This window comes from Scomber japonicus, chromosome 6, assembly GCF_027409825.1.
Source record: "Scomber japonicus isolate fScoJap1 chromosome 6, fScoJap1.pri, whole genome shotgun sequence".
Classification (NCBI taxonomy): Eukaryota; Metazoa; Chordata; class Actinopteri; order Scombriformes; family Scombridae; genus Scomber; species Scomber japonicus.
This window is the reverse complement of record NC_070583.1, coordinates 5,766,921-5,787,886: the sequence shown is the minus strand read 5'-3', so window position 1 is coordinate 5,787,886 and position 20,966 is coordinate 5,766,921. Positions and strand designations below refer to the sequence as shown.

The window sequence follows — 20,966 nt, the reverse complement described above, 5'->3', positions numbered from 1 at the left end:
GGTGAGTTTATAATTACAAACCTTTTGGCTTGTGCCCCATGACAAAAAAAATCAGTGTGTATTTGTGTCTCCTTGTCAGTTGTTTGCAGTTCCAGAAAAGTGAAACTCTCAAAACAAAATAATTAAGAAAAGTTCTGAAATTTTCATCCGAAGTCAGTTTCATGTAGCAGAACTACATTTTTTTCTTCTTTCCTACCCGATCGATGATCTCAACACCCCTCAGATTGATCTCATGACTCTCTCAAAGCAGCTCAAACTGACTCCACCTCCAGCAGCTGTGACAATAAAATGGTGCTTGTGCATTGACTCATCAGTATAAATAATGCACAACAACATAAAAATACTTTATTACATATAAAAGTCCTGATCTTCAGTAAAAGTATTACCAGCTAAGTTAAAAATAAAAGTACTTGTTTTACAGAAAATCAGGCTTCCTCCACTGTTTCAATGTTACATATTAATATGTGATAGCAGGGAATCTGACATTCAAAACAAGGCTTCTCAACCGATAAACTTGCTCACTCATCAGAGCAGCTCCAGTCTGCAGACGTGCTGTCTGACACAGCAGCATGCATAGCCTTTAGTGATGATAGGCTATTACTGGTGATGTTTAACCAATCAGATAGTGCTTTGGGCGGGACATTGATCAAGACAACAGAGTGACTACAGATCTATTTTTCTTTTTATTACCAATCATTGTAAAAATGCTGAATATCAGAAGTGATAAATCGGCCATGGTGATCATCATTGACCCGTACTCTTTAGCATGATCATAGTGCTGACACTATTTCAGTTAATTGCTGTAGACAATAGTAAATTCTATACAATTGTTACAAAGAATGAAATATACATATAATAAGTTGGAGACTTCATCTAAAACCACACAGGTCTGGAGCAAAACAAACTTAGTACCTTTCTTTTCAACTGGAAAGAGACATGGCTCTTCACTCTTTCTTTGAAGATTTAGGGTGAGTACAGGAATACTTTCCCCGTTCAAGAGATGAATGTGAAAACAAACATAAATGATATGTTTTTGAGTGGAGGGGGACTTTAACTCAAGATCAAAAGTAAATAATAGGAAAAAAATGAAATATGTAGCCAATAAATATGTTTTCAAGCGGAAAAAAGGAAATCCATCTCTTTTTACAACAGAGGAAGTGAGGATGAGTTCAAGAAGAAGTGCACTAAAGGCAGAAGGCATTTTTAGGGAAAGATGCTCAATGGATGCTAAGCTTTTTAATAAAAACCATGAGCGCTCTCATATGCAGACAATAACAAAACGTAGCCCGAATGTCTAGAGAGGATATGGAGTGTGTACTGGTGCTACGTGGCAGGAAGAGGGTGGTAGGAGAAGAGGGGGGTAGACAGAGGAGAGGAATGGGGTTGCACCCCTTCAGCGTTTCCTCAACTACTTCCAGAGGCCAACCTCCCAAAAAAAAAAAAAAAAAAAAAAATCACTGAAACCAAAACAAGTGTGACACCAGGCAGGGCTATTAGTCCAACCTGCTTACAGTACAGTAGTGCAGACATAATCTCATGTGTTGCAAGTCACTAATGAGTAGGTTCCTCGCTGTGCACAGTAGTAGGATGTTTAATTTCCAAATGAAATGTAATGATGGAATGTCTCGAGGCTTTGTGAAAACATGGGGAGGATGTCTTTCGAAGGCCAGGAGGTGCCTGCTTATTTTTAAGGCCCGCAGGAACTGAGGTTAAAGAGAAAGTGATACCTGCTGCTTGACACACTGCTTTCCTACATGTCATTTTTCTCCTGTTAATAGTCAGTCCATACTTTCTCTCTCCCCTCTGGGCTATGTAGTTAAGAACTCAGTAGATGTAGGCATGTCCAAGCTCATTTCTCCTGCAACCATCAATGTGATGTACAGCTTTAAGCTTGTGAGCACAAACCACAGGGTTTCCCATAAATGCTTTCATTTTTCTATTTTTGGAGTTGCTCTCTCACATAAACACATGACAACAGGCCCATCTGTAAATAGCATGATGGTGCACACTCTGTTACAGTAGGTGGCGGCATGAACCTTTAACGTGGTTTGTAGTCTGTCAGTAAAACCACAGGAAAAAAAAAGAGGTGTGTTTGTGTGTGTGTGTATATATATGGTTGTTGGCTTTTAACCACAGAGATGATGGCTGAATTAATCTGGAGATCATGCATGGTTATAAAACACCACTGCACAAATGTATGTGTAATGTAAGTGTGTGTGTGTGTGTGTGTGTGTGTGTGTGTGTGTGTGTGTGTGTGTGTGTGTGTGTGTGTGTGTGTACACCAAGTTTGTCATTATTTAACTATTTAACCCAGTCCCCCCAATTGTGGTCAGCCACCACCACAGTTAAAATGTAATTCTGTGGGGAAAAACTGAATTAGGACAGCAAATATTTATTTAAGCAGTGTTACCTCATGAGCTGTTTAATCAATCTGCAGCTGTGGAGGAAGCGCTGAGTAAGAACGACGTCTCTGTAGAAGTAACTGCCTCATTATCAGGGTCAACAGTGATACGTTTATCATCACGGAGATGATCAACAACTTCCACAAACTGCATTCCAGAGGGGTTAGGGGTTCAAAAAGTCAAAACCTCATAAGAACTAATTATGAACACCATGACTGAAGGTTATCCAGTGCAAGCCCAGCAACCCAGCAGCCCAGCATTCCTGAGTTGACCCCCCCTACGTGCCTTAGCATTGGGATATATATATATATAAATTAATGTACAGTGATGTAAGGTGATTTCCTGACTGGTGGCAACTTTTTACTTGTATATAGCTCTGAATCTTAGTTACATACAGTAGCACACACAAAGGCCATTCAACCCCATTTTACAACAAACAACAATCCAACAATGGAACTATTTCTGTTTGAAGAAATGGATTAAAGAGAAAGTCTACTATTAAAAAGACATAACTGAGACCCATGTTGTAATTACTGTGAAATTAAAGAGTTGTGTCTGGATGGAAGAACATGGACTAGTCTCTGCCAGCACTACAAACAAGAGGGATCAAACACACAGTGACAATAGCCAGACTGATGTTCCACTACAATTAGAGTGCCAATAAAAAAAAATGTTAAAGCTCAATTAAAATCAAAGTTGATGACAGATGTGAGGCTAGGAAATGGAAAAGTGTATTGTCAGCGTGACTTACTTGGAGAGGGACACCCCTCCAGCTTTCCCAATGAGCTCCTCGTGGTGGAGGACGGCATCATTCCAAGGAATGTCGAGGAATTTCAGCAGTGTCCGCATCCATTTCTCAGGATGGAGGACCAACTGTTCGTAGTGCACAGGCAGGCACTTATCAGCCGCCTCCAGGCACTGAGTATACATGGTCTCTATGGCCCGATTCCACTTGGTCAGGCAGTCCCGGTAACTGCCCAGGTCAAAGCCGGCAATGGTCACTTTCCGTGAGATCATAGAGTGGACTGAAGCTCGTCCATCACGAATCATTAATACAAACTTGGCACGGGGAAAGATCTTGGCCAGGTATGAGAGCGACTTCAGCGCAAAAGGGTCCTTGTTGCAGAGGAAGTTAGCTGGCTCGCCGTGTTTGACGATGATTTCCAGCAGAAAGGCCTGCATGGCGGCGTCCAGCACCTCATCCGTCACGCCGGCCTCGTCCAGCCGCATCTTCTCTCTGCCTGAGCGGCTCCACATCTGCTTCATGGCCAGGATCCGTGGTATGACACGGGTTTCTTCGCCGCAGCGCACCTCCGGGTGTGCGTCGAGCATAGCTCGCATTAGTGTGGTCCCGCTGCGGGGCACGCCGCCAATGAAGATGAGCGGCATGTCTTTATTGTAAACAAAAGGCGTGCTGAGATTCTGGCCTGTTCGTAAAGTGGTCCGCATGCTGCCTCCTAGTGCTGACAGAGGCAGGATACCGCCTGGCTGGCTGCGCTCCTCGATGCGATGGTGGCACTCCATGGCGTGGCGGCCCAGGTAGAAGACTGTGACCGAGCTGATGACCAGACAGGCCACCAGCAGGTTCTGTTTCAGCTTGCCTATCATATTGCAGGCCACAGGTAGATGACAGTATCACCACAGGGGGCAATTTAGGGGGAGGGATGGGAAAAAGGAACTGAAGGGTAATTAAGGTTCCCACCCTTTAAGGTTGCTTGTTGGGAACCAGGCATGGATCAAGCTCCCTGGTACACAGCAGGCGTCTAGTCCCCAGCTCCATGAGGCCTGGATTGTGGACAAAGCACAAAGGGCAATGTTAGTTATGATTATACACACAGCAAAAAAGGCCTTAGCAATACATTTTTTCCATATTGGTCCATATGGATATTTATCACAACATGTATAATTTGATAATGCTGCTACTTGAAGAGTATTTGGATAATAACAGAAGCCTGAAGAAAGCAGAGGGTTCATTCGTTTAACTTTAGAATACAGTTTATTAAACATAAATACATTAACATAATGCAAACATTTAACTTTTATAGGCTTTATCTGCTGTAACAAACAGTTTGACTGGTAACTTATTAAAATAATGTAAATTAAAGCAAAAGGTGTCACATTAAATTCCTTTGACAGGGCAGCAAACATTTCAATAGTTTTAGAGGTTTAACAAAGACAAAAATGTTAGAACAATGGAAAATGTTTGTTAGGTTTCTAACAATGGATACAAAGACCCTTAGCACACTCATACACTCAACTTTAAGATATAACATTTGAAAAGATATTATGTTCTGCTTTTAAAGCTCTTTCTTTACTAGCTTCGAGCTTAGCTTAGCAGTTAGCTTTATGCGTTTGCAGTCAAAGCAGCCTTGTTAAAATGATGGTGTGTGATAACTTCTGTTTTTGCAGACAGGAAGTGTCATATAGAGAAACGTGTCAGTGAGTTGTAGCAGCTTTTTTTAGCTAGAGTTACTTTTAACAGGTAGTCAAGACAGTGGTAGCCCTGCTAATGATAGCATTAGCGTAGCCTCATTGGCTGCTGTAGGAAAAAGGGTGTGTAATTTGATGTGCACGTCAAAAACTGCACATTTGCTGTTATGTTTATTTCTGCTGTGGGTTGTTAGATCTATCTATACCTATAAGTAAAAAACATCCAAAGTTTATCTTTCAACATTCATTTTATTGTGATCCTGTATCAACATCACTTTATCACCCAACACTACAATAAAACATAATAAAAAGTAGCATTTCATGCCAGATTTTAACTACAAATGTTGGGCACCGAGACTCTCCGCTGTCATTATGCATCAAAAGCAACTCAGAGCAAATCTACAGGAAGAGCGATCACCACATTATCTTTATGTGACAGGCCTTTTGATCTCAAGCCAGCATTACTCTGCAATTTTACTCTGCGGAAAGCCTTGAATCATAAAGTTGACAGAGAGCTGCTTTCGAACACAATTATGACAATGAAGTTACCACCAGGAAAAAAAAAAAAGAACTGTGGCTCAGATGTTTTATGGAGAGTTAGCAGAAAGAAAAGATAAATGACTGAGACTCTATGCTGGCAAGAAGAGACTGGGACTGTAAAACAACAAGTGTATGCATTAACTGAGGATAGCTCTACTTTTCATCCTGTTTAACATCACTCTGCCTTTGATTCTCTGGTAGTGCATACATCATCTGTGGCACTTTAGCCTTCAGCCTCTAATTTTAACATGAACAAGCGCGTAACTATATTTTGGAGATAGGACGACGTGTAATTGCGCACATCCCGCACATAAAGCCTGTACACCGCACTGAGCTTGCTGACAGGGGAAGTTACAGCTGCTGGCTTACTACAGCTTATTTGTTAAGAGGGCTTTTCTGTGTGTGTTAGCTCGTGGATATTGAAATGATAACAGTTTGAACACTTATCTCTTCCTACGCAACTCAGACACAGACTACACCCATTTTATCGCTGTGAGATATACTAGTCTGTCAGTTACGTAAAAGTTCTGATGAATTTAAGAGCATCATAAAAGAAGAAGTGGTTGTTGATGTTGAGAAGTCACTGTGTTTGAATAGCTGCTTTTCTGTTTTATAGTGAGTCTTGTATTTTACTATGTTGGGATTTCTCCCGTTAGTCTTTTGATCTCAATGAGACTTCCTGGTAAAAATAAAGGTGGTAAAAGGTTCTGTCTGTGTGTGTACAAACTGAAGTAACCAGGTTTCAGTGGTTTTTAATCAGAAGTTTAGTTTCCACATAACTGGCATAGAAAGCTGATTAGAGAGTAAGATTACTCTAGGAGGAAGATGAGTCATTATGTTAGAATTAGTTTTTTACATGGCTAAGGCTTTTAACAGGAGAAGTATTGGTGTGATGGCAGATCAGCTGTATGAAACCAGACATCATTATAAACACATATACTAGCCTCTAGTCTTAAGGATTCAGTTTCTACCTTACACATTATACAATGTTTATTTATGATTTCTGATTCTCCAGTATTTGAATCATGAAGCTGGTGGAAAACATGTTAGTGTTTAACCTCTCGTTTCTTCTACTGTAATGTATATCTGACTATGTATGCTGACATCTTTTGATTGTGAACATGAACCTTTCTGCCTTTTTAAACAACAGATTTCAACTGAATCTTGTGATTTTTAGTTATTTAGAAACTTTAGTTACTTTCAAAAGAATTCAATGAAGGATTTGCATGGATTCAGATCACTAAAGTTTGAATGCTGGATTCAGAATGGATAAAATGCCCTTAATGCAATGTCCTAGCCTGTTTGAAAAGGATGCATTAGTAAAGCATGATGCATCTCTATGTAAGAATATTCTGCTTAGAGAATGAGCTCTCAGTTTACAGCCTCTCAGCTTAGATTTTAGGATTCTTCCAGGCATCACCCTTGACACCCTGTCCCCCTAAATAACACGGGTCACCTACAGAATGACCATTACGAGGAGGAAGGAATAACTTCACTTTAGAAATGCCTGGCGGTTTATAATGGACAGCAGAGACAATCCAGTCACCCTGTTTGGTATGCTGTGTGTTCGTACAGGCTGCACGTCATCATGAGTGTGATGCTTAACAGGATCTGTCAGCATTGTTCTGCAGCAGTGCCACAGCAGGGACTCTGACATCACTATGTGACAAGCTGCTGTTCATCACAGCAGAGCAGTGAAGTCGAAGCAGCTGACCCCCCCCCGGTATCTGAGGGACTGTTTGGATGCACCACCGCATGATGCAACACACTGTCACACTCTACCAACTTTGATTTTTTTTTGTTCCAACTCATCAAGTTTTAATTGAGAGCACGTATTTGGCAAGAAATATGACACACACACACACACACACACACACACACACACACACACACACACACACACACACACACACACACACACACACACACACACACACACACACACACACACACACACACACACACACACACACACACACACACAAAAAAGTATGTTAAATATAAATGAGGAGCTGAGACATAACTCAAGACGAGGCTGACTAATTCTCAAAATATCTGAGTTAAGGAAGTTTTTCCAAGCCAAGGAAGGATACATTCCTGGGAAACCTGTGACTACTGGCTAGATTAGGGTTAGTTTGAATTTTTTGCACAAAACAAATTAGACTTGGTGTTAGGTGATTAAACAAAACCACATAACAATTAGAACAGAATACCCATGCTTAAGATATTTCAACTGTCATTTTTCCCTTAAATGTTCTATTTTCCTCACACATTATGTCTGATCAACCTTTAATACACATCAACTGGAGAAAACAGCCAATGAAATCCTATGATGGCATTTCCTGAACATTTTCATTTCCTACTCAGCACTGTCCATCGCATTTTCAAATTGAAATGACAAACTGTGCTCACACAAAAGACCTCTAAATAAGCCAACATGGTCACAGTAACTCAATAAACAAACTAGCTAAGGTCACACTGATCTTTAGGAATGCACACATGTCACAGTCATGTTTGAAATGATCTTAAAACTAAAATAAAATAGACTCTATGTAGCTCAGGAAATAGATATAGAAGACACAATTAACTCACAATTAAAACACTATATTCAAATTCAGATCATGTGAAAGAGAGAGACAAACGATAACAACAACAACAACCAAAGCAAAGGCCAGCTGATAAAGACTGATAAAACCCATTATAACATTTAACTGTTGGCTCCCAGTCTGCGTCTCTACTAGGTCAAAGGTCATTTGTAAGGGAAACACTTTACATCACTTTACATCTGCACGTGGACCAATAAAGTGCTGAGTAGCTGCTTCACGTCAATCACTAGAGAATCTGCTAGGGCTGGGCGATATGGCTGAAAACTGCATCACGATAAAACCGTTTCATATCAGCCGATGTCGATAATTATTGATTTATTTTTTTAATGATCTATTTAAAATAAGGACTAGGGGGAAAATATTCAATTTAAAAACACTTTTATTGTAAACTTAACCTTTCTCTGATTTTATTTTCACACAGGGAAAATAAGAGGCCAACACAACCATGAAAAGCACTTCAATAAATAAATGTACACATACTGTAAAAAACAGTGTATAAGACAAAGTATATTTTGGAGGGTCTCATACTGGAAAAAACACTTTTCTATTAAAGACTGGTTCATTTGAATGCACCAGTAACTATTTATTTATAAAAACACATTTTTATACTTTTTATACAGTTTACACCTGAAACAGTGTGTCAGGTTAATGGTCCGGTATATTAACTCTGATGCCTACAACACCTATATTTCATTTTTATTTTTTGAAGTTACATAAGCAGCATTTTATGTATATTTGATCTTTTTACTTGATTCAAGTTTAATATATGCATGGGCTTTTTTTGTTCTGTGTCTTTTTAATCATTGTTATAATTATAATTCTTAAATAACCAGTGGTTTTTAAAATATCATTAGATATCTTTGTCAAGTGTTTGATAACCACATTTGAGGGATCATTGCTAAAAAAATCTGTTAATGTATATATTCTGTACAAATAACATCAGCTAATATTTTGGCATGATATTTTTGCTCCCTAATATCAGTATCACATTGGCCCCTAAATTCAGTATCGGTCAGGCTCTACTTTGTAGTTCTACATTGTATCTCATTTCCAGGCCAGAGTTGGGATGTCTGAAAATATAAATTATTATAAATATTATTATTACCAATTTATTTTGATGTAAAGATTTGCACATTAAGGAGCCATTTATGACAATAAATATATTTTTAGTCATTAAAAATCAATGAATAATTGTGATATTAAACAGATCTCAATATTGATCAAAATAATCGTGATTATCATTTCAGCCATATTTGTGCAGCTCTACATGAATTCAATACTGGATCATCTGTATAACCCATTTTTTAAACTATTTTATAGAGCAAACAATAATTCTGGACTGTGACTGAATCAATTAAAATCATCATTAGTTGCATATATATTGTATGGTGTATTGACATATGTTAAACCAGGTTGGGACAGACCAGACCACACTGTTGCATCACTCCACCATCTGTTTCCCTTCTGACACCATGTTGCCAACTTCTTCTCAGTGGGCTGCTCCTGTCTAATGAGCCAAGAGGTTGCTTTTAAGCAAACATCCTCGACCGTTAACTCCTAGTTATGCAAGTAACAGTTCACAGCTAAACACTACAGCTAATTCCTTTGCATTAGCCACCCTGTGAGACAGAGCTCATACAGGACTAAGCTGCTGATAAATGCTTGAAATAATTCCCTGTGCGCTGTGACTGAGGAATGTAGAAAATGTGTAAATGCTGTTACAAATGTTCTTACAGCGCAGCATCTGACACTGCTTTATTTCTTTTTCGCCTTTTTCCTGCAGTAGAGCTTTGTCTTTTCTTTTTGGGCCCACCCACGCGATCTCACATTTCTGAGTCTTCTCCTTGGTGATTCAGTGTTAAAAAGGGAGGTGGAAGCCGCAGAAGAATGTCAGGCTGCCAACACCTTTAGTCTATTAGTGGAAATACAAGAGGAGACTGTTGTTTCCTCAAGGCTGCCTCAGATGCCCTTGAAGGGGAAGTCTGCCTTCTGATTTCCTTTAACATTTCAATATAGTCAATCTGAGTCTCGTTGTGTGTTTCAAGGAAGATGTTGGTAAAAACAGCAGGTGCACGGACGCATGCAGACTAACAAGTGACTAAAAATGACACAGGTGATGACTACAGTGAGCAGAGCATATAGTTTCACAGGAGCTGAAAGGAAGAAAAGTAGGTGAGAATGAAAGTTGGTGAGAAACAAAGAGGTGGCAGGAGAGATGCCACAGATGAGTCACTGGTACCTTCACAGGAAAGTCAAAGTAAGGTGAAGCGTGTTGGCACTTTCATACCTCAATGAGAAATAAAGGCTTTTGTCAATACATTTGTTATAGATGTTACTGATCAACACTACAATATTAAACGACTGGCTTTGTCTACTTTAGTAAACCATGTGGTCAAAACAGATTAGTCATTGGACTTTATATAATCTCTGTTCTCAAATTAAAACTTATTGAATACAGTGGAAACTGTTGTGTAGAAATTCAGGTCAGTATGTATGTTTTTCATTAGTGGTCCTTAATTTTTAAAATGAACACATCCAGCAATGGCTAATTGGCCATAACTGTTAATGAAACAGTTTATTGGCTGCACTGGATTCTTGAAACAGTTACTTAAGAAGTTTAGTTGTACTGCACGTAATTATATATTTACATTTTTAGAGTTCAAAGCAAGCTACCTGTTATTGTGTTCTGTGTGCTTTAACAAATTTCCCATTAAAAAATGTAAATCAATCGATACATTTTTAAAATATGAATAGTCTGAGAGGCAGTGTTCTTAACTTTGAACAAACTACTTTTGTTTACAGTGTTTAAGCTGTTTCCAGTCTTATTTCGTATGCAGAGTTTATCAAAGCTGCAATATACAGACCACTTAAAATCCCAGGTAATCATGACATCATTTAACTCATTTATTTTATTTAGTGTATTAGTTAGGAACAATGCAAATGGACATAGTACAACTTTAGCTTGTTACAAATGAGCTGATGTTCTGCATATAGAGATTATAGCTATTGCTAGTTCCTATCTCCTGTCACTGGTTAGGCTTTTAAATACACATATCAATCACATATTTATACCATCTTATACAATTACAATAATAAAACAATGAATTCAAAATGCTCACATCTCTGATAGTTTATATCTTTACCTATGACCTACCATTACCATTGAGCTGCAGCATTATACTGTCCTGACTGAATAACAACCTGCGGTGGATCTTCAGAGCAGTGTTGTGTTACACCTTGCACCAGGGCTGAAATGTGTTTGCGTTAAATTAATTGAGGCTCTTCTCTCCTGTTACTGATATTGTATCCTCTTCGCAGGATATTTCTCCCATTGATCTATTAGGGGGAAGCAGGAGGAGGAGCGGGTTGCTCTCTGTGGAGCAATACTGAAACCAAAACCGCATCCACACTTAATAACAATGAAGGTGGCTCTACACCTCGTGGAGCCCTGGTGTTAGGGTCCTACAACATCTCCTCTCACTCCTCCGTCATTTCTGCTGTTACATTAACTGCTTGATGCCGGTCGGGTTAAGAGGTTTTTTCGATTAAACGTTGCGGTGATTAGTGGATGAGTGATCGCTCCGGGGCAGGCAAAGGAAAACAGCTGGTGTAAGCAACATGTCAAACACCGTCAGGAGTTTGTTGTCTGTCACCTTTTATGGACAAACTGAGGGTTTTGAAATAAAGCCACCATTACATTTTACAGCATAATTAAGCGTATTGCTCCTTTGACTATATCTAGAACACTCTACTTCCTGTTTTTGCTAATTAGGCCTGTTGAACCCATGACGTCAGCAAGCACAAAGAGATCATCAAATTTTAACTTTCAGTTTTGCGTAACTGTTTGTTTCTGTTTCTCTGGGATAAATTGTCGTTGAATGTGTCAGTAATTCATAAAAATTTTCATTTGTCTGCAGTTTAAAATCAAGTCAACAATGTTCCTCCACTTTAGAAACATCTGTAAACATCTGTCGATACTCTGTATACACTGTGGAGCGGAGGCGTTCAAGACTTTGTTTATATGCAGGTTTGTTTGCTGCAGAGCTTATCCTGGTGTGTCAGGAAGGAAGGAAGCATGAAAGGAATGAAAGAATGAAATCTGAGAAACAAAGCCCTTTAGGAAGGATATATTGTAAATCAAAAAAAAAATCATGAGTTGACAGACAAAAGTGCCCACAGGGATTTAAATGTTACACCAAGAAGGAACAAAGAGATGAAAAATAAAGGTTGTGACAGTGTTTATGTTATAAGCCTGGGACAATATGCTCCCAATTCAATTCTATCATAATACCTGGGTAATGATTTGATTCAGAGTCTTGATTGAGTAAATAGAAAAGGGTGAACTAGTGTATGTGCATAAGTCAAATAATCACTAATTGAATATTGATTAATAAATACTGGAATTGTAGTTTGAATTTTGAATAAACAACTACAGAAAGAAGGAGAGCGAGGAAGAAGAAGAAGAAGAAGAAGAAGAAGAAGAAGAAGAAGAAGAACGAGGAGAAGGAGAAGAATTTGTATTATTATTTATATAATTTGTACTGCAGCCAAAGTGTTATAGTATTAATAATGGAACACACAATATAAAGCTAAGTAGTTACAAAAATATATCAGTATTGATGTGAGCTTTAAAAATCAAAAACAAAAAACCTAATGTCCAGTTACGCCTATAATCATGTTTATGGAGCAGCTTGGTAGTCGAGTGGTTACCGTCACATGATGGCAGCGTCCCTGGTTCTATTCCAGCAAGGGACCATCGCTGCCAGTCATTCCCTCTCTCTCTACCCGTTTCCCCAAAATAATCATGTTTAGGAACCAAAGTTGTAGCACTGCAGCCATGCTTGTGCAGCTCTCTCTGACTACCATCCTTCCCCCCGCCTTTATTAAGCTGCCAATCAGAAGAACGATCTGCCACATTCCTGAACATCCACACAACTGCAGGATCAATCAGCAGGACGAAGACCGTTACCCTGTCCACGACCTCTGCTCCTCAGGCTCTGTCATAAATCGCAAGCTGAGAACAAACCTAATCAACCTCCAGCTCTACTGTTCGACAGGGAGAAGACGCTCCTCTCTTCGGGGGGGGGCACTCCTTGTGGTTGGAAGTGGAGTCACAATGCGGCGAGTGTAAAATAATCCAGCAGTGTGACTTTCTCTGCCCCTTAAATACATGAGTAGTGTTTCTCTGTATCTGCCCATTGTCTGCAGGGATTACACAGCAAATACAGCAGAGGTGAGGGCAAACATGGTCGTCCTCCTCTGCTCTCCTATTTGTACAAACCTTGAGTCAACCTTGGCTTTTCCTGGGGGATTACGATTGCTTATGCACCTGTCACACTGTCTATGACCTGCAGGATTCTGGTTTACGTGTTCAGAATGGATGGCGTGCAATTAAAACCGAGAGAATCCGACACATCTTCAGGCCAGAAAAAAAAAAAGACAAGGAAAAAAAAGAAACAGCCCCCTCACCCCCCCTTGGTAAGACGCATCTGTTTGAGTGTTTGTTTAATCACTGGGCCTGTAGCGACGGAAAAATATTTGTCTTCCCTCAACTTGGATAGTATTCATAGTGAGAGCCGGTCAGCCTCAATGGTTCTACCACATTAATGAGCTGCTTTGAATGTAATGTTATACCTACTTCCCTTTTCCACATAAAAGATGATGCACGCTCCTGTGAAATCGCCGTCGCAGGATGAGGAAGGGATTACTACTTGATAGTCGAAACAACACAGGAAGTGGTTGCTCAAGCTGTGATTGGGCTAAAAGCATTGGGTTGCTTTGTTCGCAACCATTAAGGAAATAATCAAAATGTACTGCTTTGCTTAATGTAATATGCTGCCGCGGCACTTTCGGATGCAAACGGCTGATCTGCGGCGTAATACGGCGTGTGGGAATTTCGAACGTCTACAGTTGAGAGAATGTTGTGCCGAAGGAGAGGGCTAAAGAGCTGAAAATAGCACACTTTAACTTTTAGGTGGGTCTTTTTCAAGGTGGCTAAAATATGTTTTTATGCTGCTGGCCTCATAAAAAGCAGTACAGTGCCCTACTTTGGTGCCTGTTCTCCTGCCTGCTCCTCCAAAATAAAAGCATGCAGACCCAGATTTACTGCAGGTAATACAGTTTGTGTTCTTATTGTTTCCCTTTTGTGCACCATACAACATCCACACACCATACTTACCATGCATGCACATCCTACACCACTGATCTTACTGACTTCCACCCCTCATGTTATTGTATTTCCTCAGTTGTCCTTATGATTGTGTTAAATAAATGTATTTTGTTATCCCTTTCAAATGGTGCATCTCCATTTGTTTGTCATGGCCTTGAGCCAGCTGTGACATACAGATAACTACCTATAACCTCACTTCAAAAACTCTGAACTATCCCTTTAAAAATACGCTGAAACAACATTTCAGTCTGCCCTTGAGTTAAGTTTGGTCCCTCTGACTGATATATTATTATATATGACATCATTAGATTATAAATAGTTAAACATCAGTGTTAGAGCAGCATGTTACTGTTGTAGCTGCTGGAGGTGGAGCTAGTTTATACTACTTTATATACAGTTAGAGCATAAATCAGCAAAATCCAACTCCCTGCTCTTTTCCACTGCAGCACAACTGAACTCTTACATTAATAGTTATTAAAGCAATAGTACAACAGAAAAAAACAAAACTATTATTACTGAAATCATACCGAACCTTTACCCCAAAGCCGTGGTACATTCTGAACAGTCAGTTTTGTGTACCGTTACAGCCTTGATGTCTTGTGCTGTACCAGTTGCTTTCTGAGCTCCGCTGAAAGGTCGGCATTCACAAAAAACCCCATTAGCTGCACTGTTTGGAGTTGTGCCTCAACAAGAGCCTCTCAGTTCTGCCTCGGTGATAATGCACAACCAGCTTGTGGGTAACTGTCTCGAAGGAGCAGCAGAAACAGGCTGCTGACCATGACAATGGGTTTTTCAGAAGCTCAATTATGACAAAAACCAACTAACTAACTAACTATGACATCGTGTTAACTTTTATGACAGTACTTGATCTCCATTTATAACAAGCATATTATCACAATATCTCAAAAAGCCTAATAAGTGTAACAAAGCCTTGTATAATGTAGAGCACAACGCAGACAGGACTTTGACTTGCTCTGCACTGAGCTTATACTGTGAACAATGTGAATGCTTTATACAACCTGTTCCCTTCACTCAGTTACAGTGTTTCTCACAGGTGGAGGAAGTCTTGGTGGTGGTTCACCCCAAAACTGCACCGAGCAACAAGATGCAACATTTTGCACATTCAGGCTGATTGTCACACCAATTATAAATGGGAAGCAGTGTCTTTGTAATGTGTGTAGACTAGGGGGGGTCACGATTCTCCAAATCCTCGATTCGATTTTATTTTTGATTTCAAGGTCATGATTGGATATCCATTTTTTTGGGTCCTTTTAGCACAGATGCCTAGTCATGAGTGATATAATCTCCATCAGTTGTTTGCAAGGTACCACACTAAGGCCCTACTGTCAAAATTAAATAATTTATTAGCAATATAAAGTAACAATAATTTGTTTCAGCAGTCAATTGGAAACTTACTGCAAACAAAAGAATCATGTAGTGACCCTTTAGTAAGTGCAGTGTGCATTCTTCATATTAGATGATATTCAAGTTCACAACAAAACAAAAACTAAATTCAAGGTTAGAGGAGGTAATGTCGAGATCATGATGTCATTTTGATCGATATTCGATTTACAATCGAGATCGTGACACCTCTAGTGTAGACATATTGCATGATGCAACTGGCATTAGCGATTAGCAGCTTGTATAGCAGAATGAAAACAATGTGGGCTGAGCACACATCAGAGCATGACTGATACTGGATTTTTGAGCTTCATTCTGATTTGATACAGAACTCTCACATTAGAACATAACTCTCACTTTTTTTAAAGGAGTATTGTGACCTGAATACTAAGTGAAACATGAACAATTACTACAATTTCTCATTACTGCCAACACACTGATACCAATATATCTGCTAGCCAGCTAGTCTAGCTCTACTTTAAATTATCCAGCAGGATTTTAAAGTCACAGTAACAACACTAATAGAGCCAGACCAATATCTCAGCCAGCCAATATTATGAGCCGATCACAGATATATCGTATCGGAAAATGTTGCCCGATATGCACGGATATTTTTTTAAAGTTATATAGGGAGCATTTTATGTATATTTGATCCTTTTTTCTTAATTTAGAGTTTAATAAAATGTGTACCTTTTTTGTGTGTGTTTTATTATTTATAGGAATTTATAATTGTTAAATACCCAGTGAAGTTTATTTTTTCAAGGCACTGATGTTGTTTTATACCATAAAGTTTATAGTTAAACTGTCCTGCCTCCTTTGTCACTCATGTTTGATAACCAATTATCTGCCAATATATCAATAGCAGATTTTTTTAATTCCCTGATATTGGTGTCAGCATCAGCCCCAAAAATCCAGTGCCAGTCAAGCTTTAAACATTAACACATCTTCATCAATATCTGGCTGTTAGTGTCTCCACTTCTACTATCGCCCTGATTACACAACAGACAACACACTTTGGCATACATACATACATAGATATATAAAATAACTTCCACTTTTATAATGACAGATGACAGGTTTATGCTGCTGTTAAAACGAGCGACTCATCATGGAAAACATATATTCATGCATTGTGGAGGATGTGGACAGTGTCACTGTGCTGCTTCCTCTATCTTTGAACTGGGTTAACTGTCACTCCCCCCACTCTAAAAACTACTTATACACCCAACATATGTATCTCACACAGGAAGTGTTGACACTTAAAACCACAGCTTATATGCAAAACTCCTCTGTGAAACTGGTTGCTCTGTGCATTTATCACAGTCAACCTCATTATGTCCTGTTAAAGCTTTGCAGCGCTCAGGTAGATGTACATCACCTTCATGAATGTATACTCACTGCCTAAATGCAGAGGGTATAAACAATGACTGACACATGACTAATCAGTAAAGTGACTGCATGAGCGGTATAGAGAGGTAAATCTGCCAGTGACTAGACAGTGTATGTGTGTGTGTTAGAGAGAAGGGGGGTTATGTGTACTGAGTGGGCCGCCTTTATTTAAAGAGTATGAACACTATTTGTAAGGCATTGTCAGAGACATCACTGGAGACTGTTTTTATTCTGTCTGAACTCAGATTCTGAAGAAACAACTCGCACACACTTGACTGCTGATTACTTTTAGATTATACTGACTTGTGTTTTCTGCTCTGTGATCTCTGTTCTTTTCACTGTGCTATGACAACCAACTCGCAGGGACTTGAAGCCAGCTCCAGATAGATAATCCATCACGCTGAACATGGTGACTGATGGCACTGTTGACAAAGTCTGTCATTGTTGTGTGGTAATGCAGCAGTGACAGCAGTTTGCTTTACATTACCACGCAACGCAAAACTCACGGCAAACTGAAAAACAGATGTGATACTGTGTACGCCTTAATGGATTATGCAATGCAGGCAAAGTTCATGTGATATTGTTTATGTTCATTCCACACTGAAATGAATGGAAAGCAGAGTTTTCATGCAAACTATATATAATGCTACTTTATGTTTTCATAAGGGCTCAGCAGCATTATTTATTGTGAGTGAGATTGATATAATATGCTCCTAGAACACATGAAATAGAGCTTTTACTCTATCACAATGATTTTCTTGTAATGTAATTTTTTTCTTACAGCACTGCTCTTTAGTAATCATTTGCAACCATAGTGGCATTAACCTTTAAAATATGCAAGGTGAATGTCAGCTATTTGTGTTTGCACTGCAGCTAACAACTCTTTCACTATGACCATTTAAGTGATTAAGCTCTACATCTATCTATCTATCTATCTATCTATCTATATATACACGATGTATGTCTAGTCTCAGCATCATACTCAGACATGTCAGCATTTGAGGTTTCGCCATTTCAGTGCTTCATGTTGAGATATCTCACCTTTTACAGGATATACGCCTGCTGAGGGTTAGTGGTGAAACTACTGAGTCGTTAAATAATTAGCATATCAACAATACTGATCCTCTATCAGCCTAATAAAGTGTTTTCTGCTTAAAGGTTCCTTGCACTTCTGTTCATAATGTGGTTATATTCATTTGGTTTTAAATCAGATCTACTGTTACACTACAAGACACACAATAATAGCCCCTTTCATTCATACCCCACTTGGCAACATTAAGTCACCACGGAAACCTGACCAATGTGTGGGTGGTCACCAAACTTGAGACCCCAACTGTTTCTGGACACTTAAATATAAACATCCATGTGTTTCGGTTTTCTCATCAATGTGATTTGAATGGTACTTTCTTAGTGCTCGCTGACTTTACCTCACAGAAATGACTAAAACATTTGGAAGAAAAAAAAATTCAGAAAGTTTCAAGCTGTAAAACTTTGCGACCACAGACAGCTTACGGAGGCACAATTAGAGGAACTGTTTTTCCTCACAATCGGTCAACAAACAGTGAGCCATCAATCAAGTGTTTCACAGTGAGAGCCAGCGGCACAGGAGATCTACTGAGCATTACCATTCTGGGAAGTTAGATGAAATGTAGGCCCACATGTCAGTGAGTCCTTGAGCTGCACTCTTTGGGGTGGTGGTGTCAAGGGGGGGCTTCATAAATATGGGCCATGCTCTGCAGTTGAAACCCTGGCTGGGCTCTGCAGTCTGACAGCTGCTTAACTGAATGTAATAATTGTGATGCAGCAGTGGGTGTTCTTTTCAGACGAGGAAATGAGAGTCTACGTAAGAGAGCTGTAGTCCAACTGATCCAAGCTCTGCAGCTGTGGAAGCTGACCCACTGAGTTCAGCCAGCACAGAGAAATACTCTGAATTCAACTGTACTTGAGTCTCCCCTCCCACCCCATCCCTTCAGACCACCTGCAAACAGCAGATGTGCTCCTGGCTACCAGGACACTAGCAGTCTATGCCTCTCGCTGGCCACTGGAAACTGTTTTCTCAGCTTTTGAAGAATGCTTGAAAGTATTTCTTTATATAAGCATTCATTGTAAGCCTAAAAATGTATCCTTTATTTCACAATTTCTATGACACATGAGCTTTACTGTAAGCAATGAAGCTATCAATGGTGATTCACACACAAGCTTTGGAAATAGTAGCCTACTGGTTAACTGTAACACCACAGTCTAAAAGTATTGGACAATACAGATAATCAGGTTTTTTGCACAGACATCAGTGGAGCTATAACTCCACTTAGACCTCAGAATCACTCTGCTCTCCTACAGCAGGACCGAGCCAAGAAAATAAATCACTGTTTTTCTTTATGTGTGGAACTAACATGTCACCAATACACTTCACACAAGCTTGACCAATGTGATTAAGTGAGGCCGGATCATTTTTTCCAACCCCTCATGCACTCACAAGCCAAACACTTACACATTGTAATCCCAATACATTCCATTATCTCCTTATGTTGAACCTAACCCTCAAACCAAACTCTATTAGAAAAACTACAATTTAATGATGTCTCATTCATCAGCCAAGAAGCACAGTTCAAACAAAGTCTTCTCTCGGTTTCGTAAAGATTATGGTTTCCTGGTTAATTCGGCATACTTATCTCCACCACTGAGGTTACATATGTAGGCTACACCAAATCTGAACTTCAGATTTTGGGTAAAGTGCTTCTCACCGCGCCCAATGCTGGCTATTTTGAGAATAACACTGAGCGCACGTTTAAAGTTAAATGACTTGAAATACGTGCTGTCTGGTGTCGTCCTGACGTATGATGAACGGGAGAGTTGTCTCTTGAGATTTATAAAATGTCTTCGTAGATTTTCCAAGGTGTTGACCTCACTACATTTGTCGCCTATAAAAGCAGATTTGTGTTACAGTTCAACACGACGCTCCCCTGAAGGCGGCACGTAACGGAGCTATCTGTCAACACACATCCCCGCTTCAATGTATTTATTTAACACGGGCTTCATTTGAATGTGATTGTATCAGTCAGGGTCATATTTTCCAGCTTTCCCAGCTAACAAGCCAAGCGCTAGCAATTATGTAACCAAAGGAAGAGTGGCTATGTTAATGCTAAGAAAACGACGTATTACGGTTATTCAAGACCCCCTGCCCAAAATGTGTGTTTAATTGTCGCAGCTCCTGGGCTAAGGGGCAGGAGGAGAGGGACATTACAACAATATCCCAGCGCCAAAAACCTACCTAATGCTGCGGAGACGGTGCAGGAGACTCTGGTTTGACGGTGAGAAAACCTCCACAGAAAACAGCGCCGGTGTCCGGGCAGTCCTGCCGGCCTCTCGAGTCACTTTCCGGGCATTTTCTGCGTACATGCACCGTGTTGGTCGCACGGCGTTCAAGCTTGTTGCTTGCTGTGCTGCTAGACTGGAGGTGATATCAGCCAGACTGCTACAACTGGAGTCCTCGACTGCTGTTGAAAGACGAGCTGTGATTAGTCTATATTTCAGAAGGTTGTGTGTCTCAGCTGCTGATTGGTCCACTCGGTGTGGGGCGGAACTACAGTAGATTTAAAAGCACAGTACATTGATACGGACGAGGTCGAGCAAGACGATCAATTAAATAACCAGTAGTGTATATATTGATAAAAACATTTTAAATTGCCTAAATCAATAATAACGCCAATACAGTATTGTGCGGCTGTTCACCCAAAATTCCTTCATCTACAACTGGTAGACACTAAAAATCCTGTTTATGTCCCTCATATGAATTTCTTCAGTCCAGCCTCCAAATTACTAATGATTGATCTTTTCATTTTTGCGTTGGTTCTCCAAACTATAAGATTAGTTTTGGACATCAAGAGTCTCCTCCTGTCACACCTAATAACATTTACTTACTGCACTGCATGATGTGATAAAAATAGAATGATTTGAGTTTTGTATGTCTGAGGTTAGCCTCAGGCTTTGTTCCCCATCTAAATACCAAAGCAACAAAACTCACAAACT

General features: G+C 39.7%; 1 protein-coding gene across 2 annotated transcripts in view; it reads right to left on the bottom strand.

The window, feature by feature from the left end:
• tpst1 (tyrosylprotein sulfotransferase 1) overlaps positions 1–20,421 on the bottom strand; it is a 44,288-nt gene extending 23,867 nt beyond the window's left edge. For both annotated transcript variants that reach the window (XM_053321320.1, XM_053321322.1), the window contains exons 1-2: positions 20,209–20,421; positions 3,154–4,187 (exon numbers count right to left, since the gene is read on the bottom strand). In XM_053321320.1, the coding sequence (XP_053177295.1) occupies positions 3,154–4,010 (857 nt within the window). In that variant the 5' untranslated portion in view covers positions 4,011–4,187; positions 20,209–20,421. The remainder of the gene's footprint in view (positions 1–3,153; positions 4,188–20,208) is intronic.
• Positions 20,422–20,966: the final 545 nt, after the last annotated feature.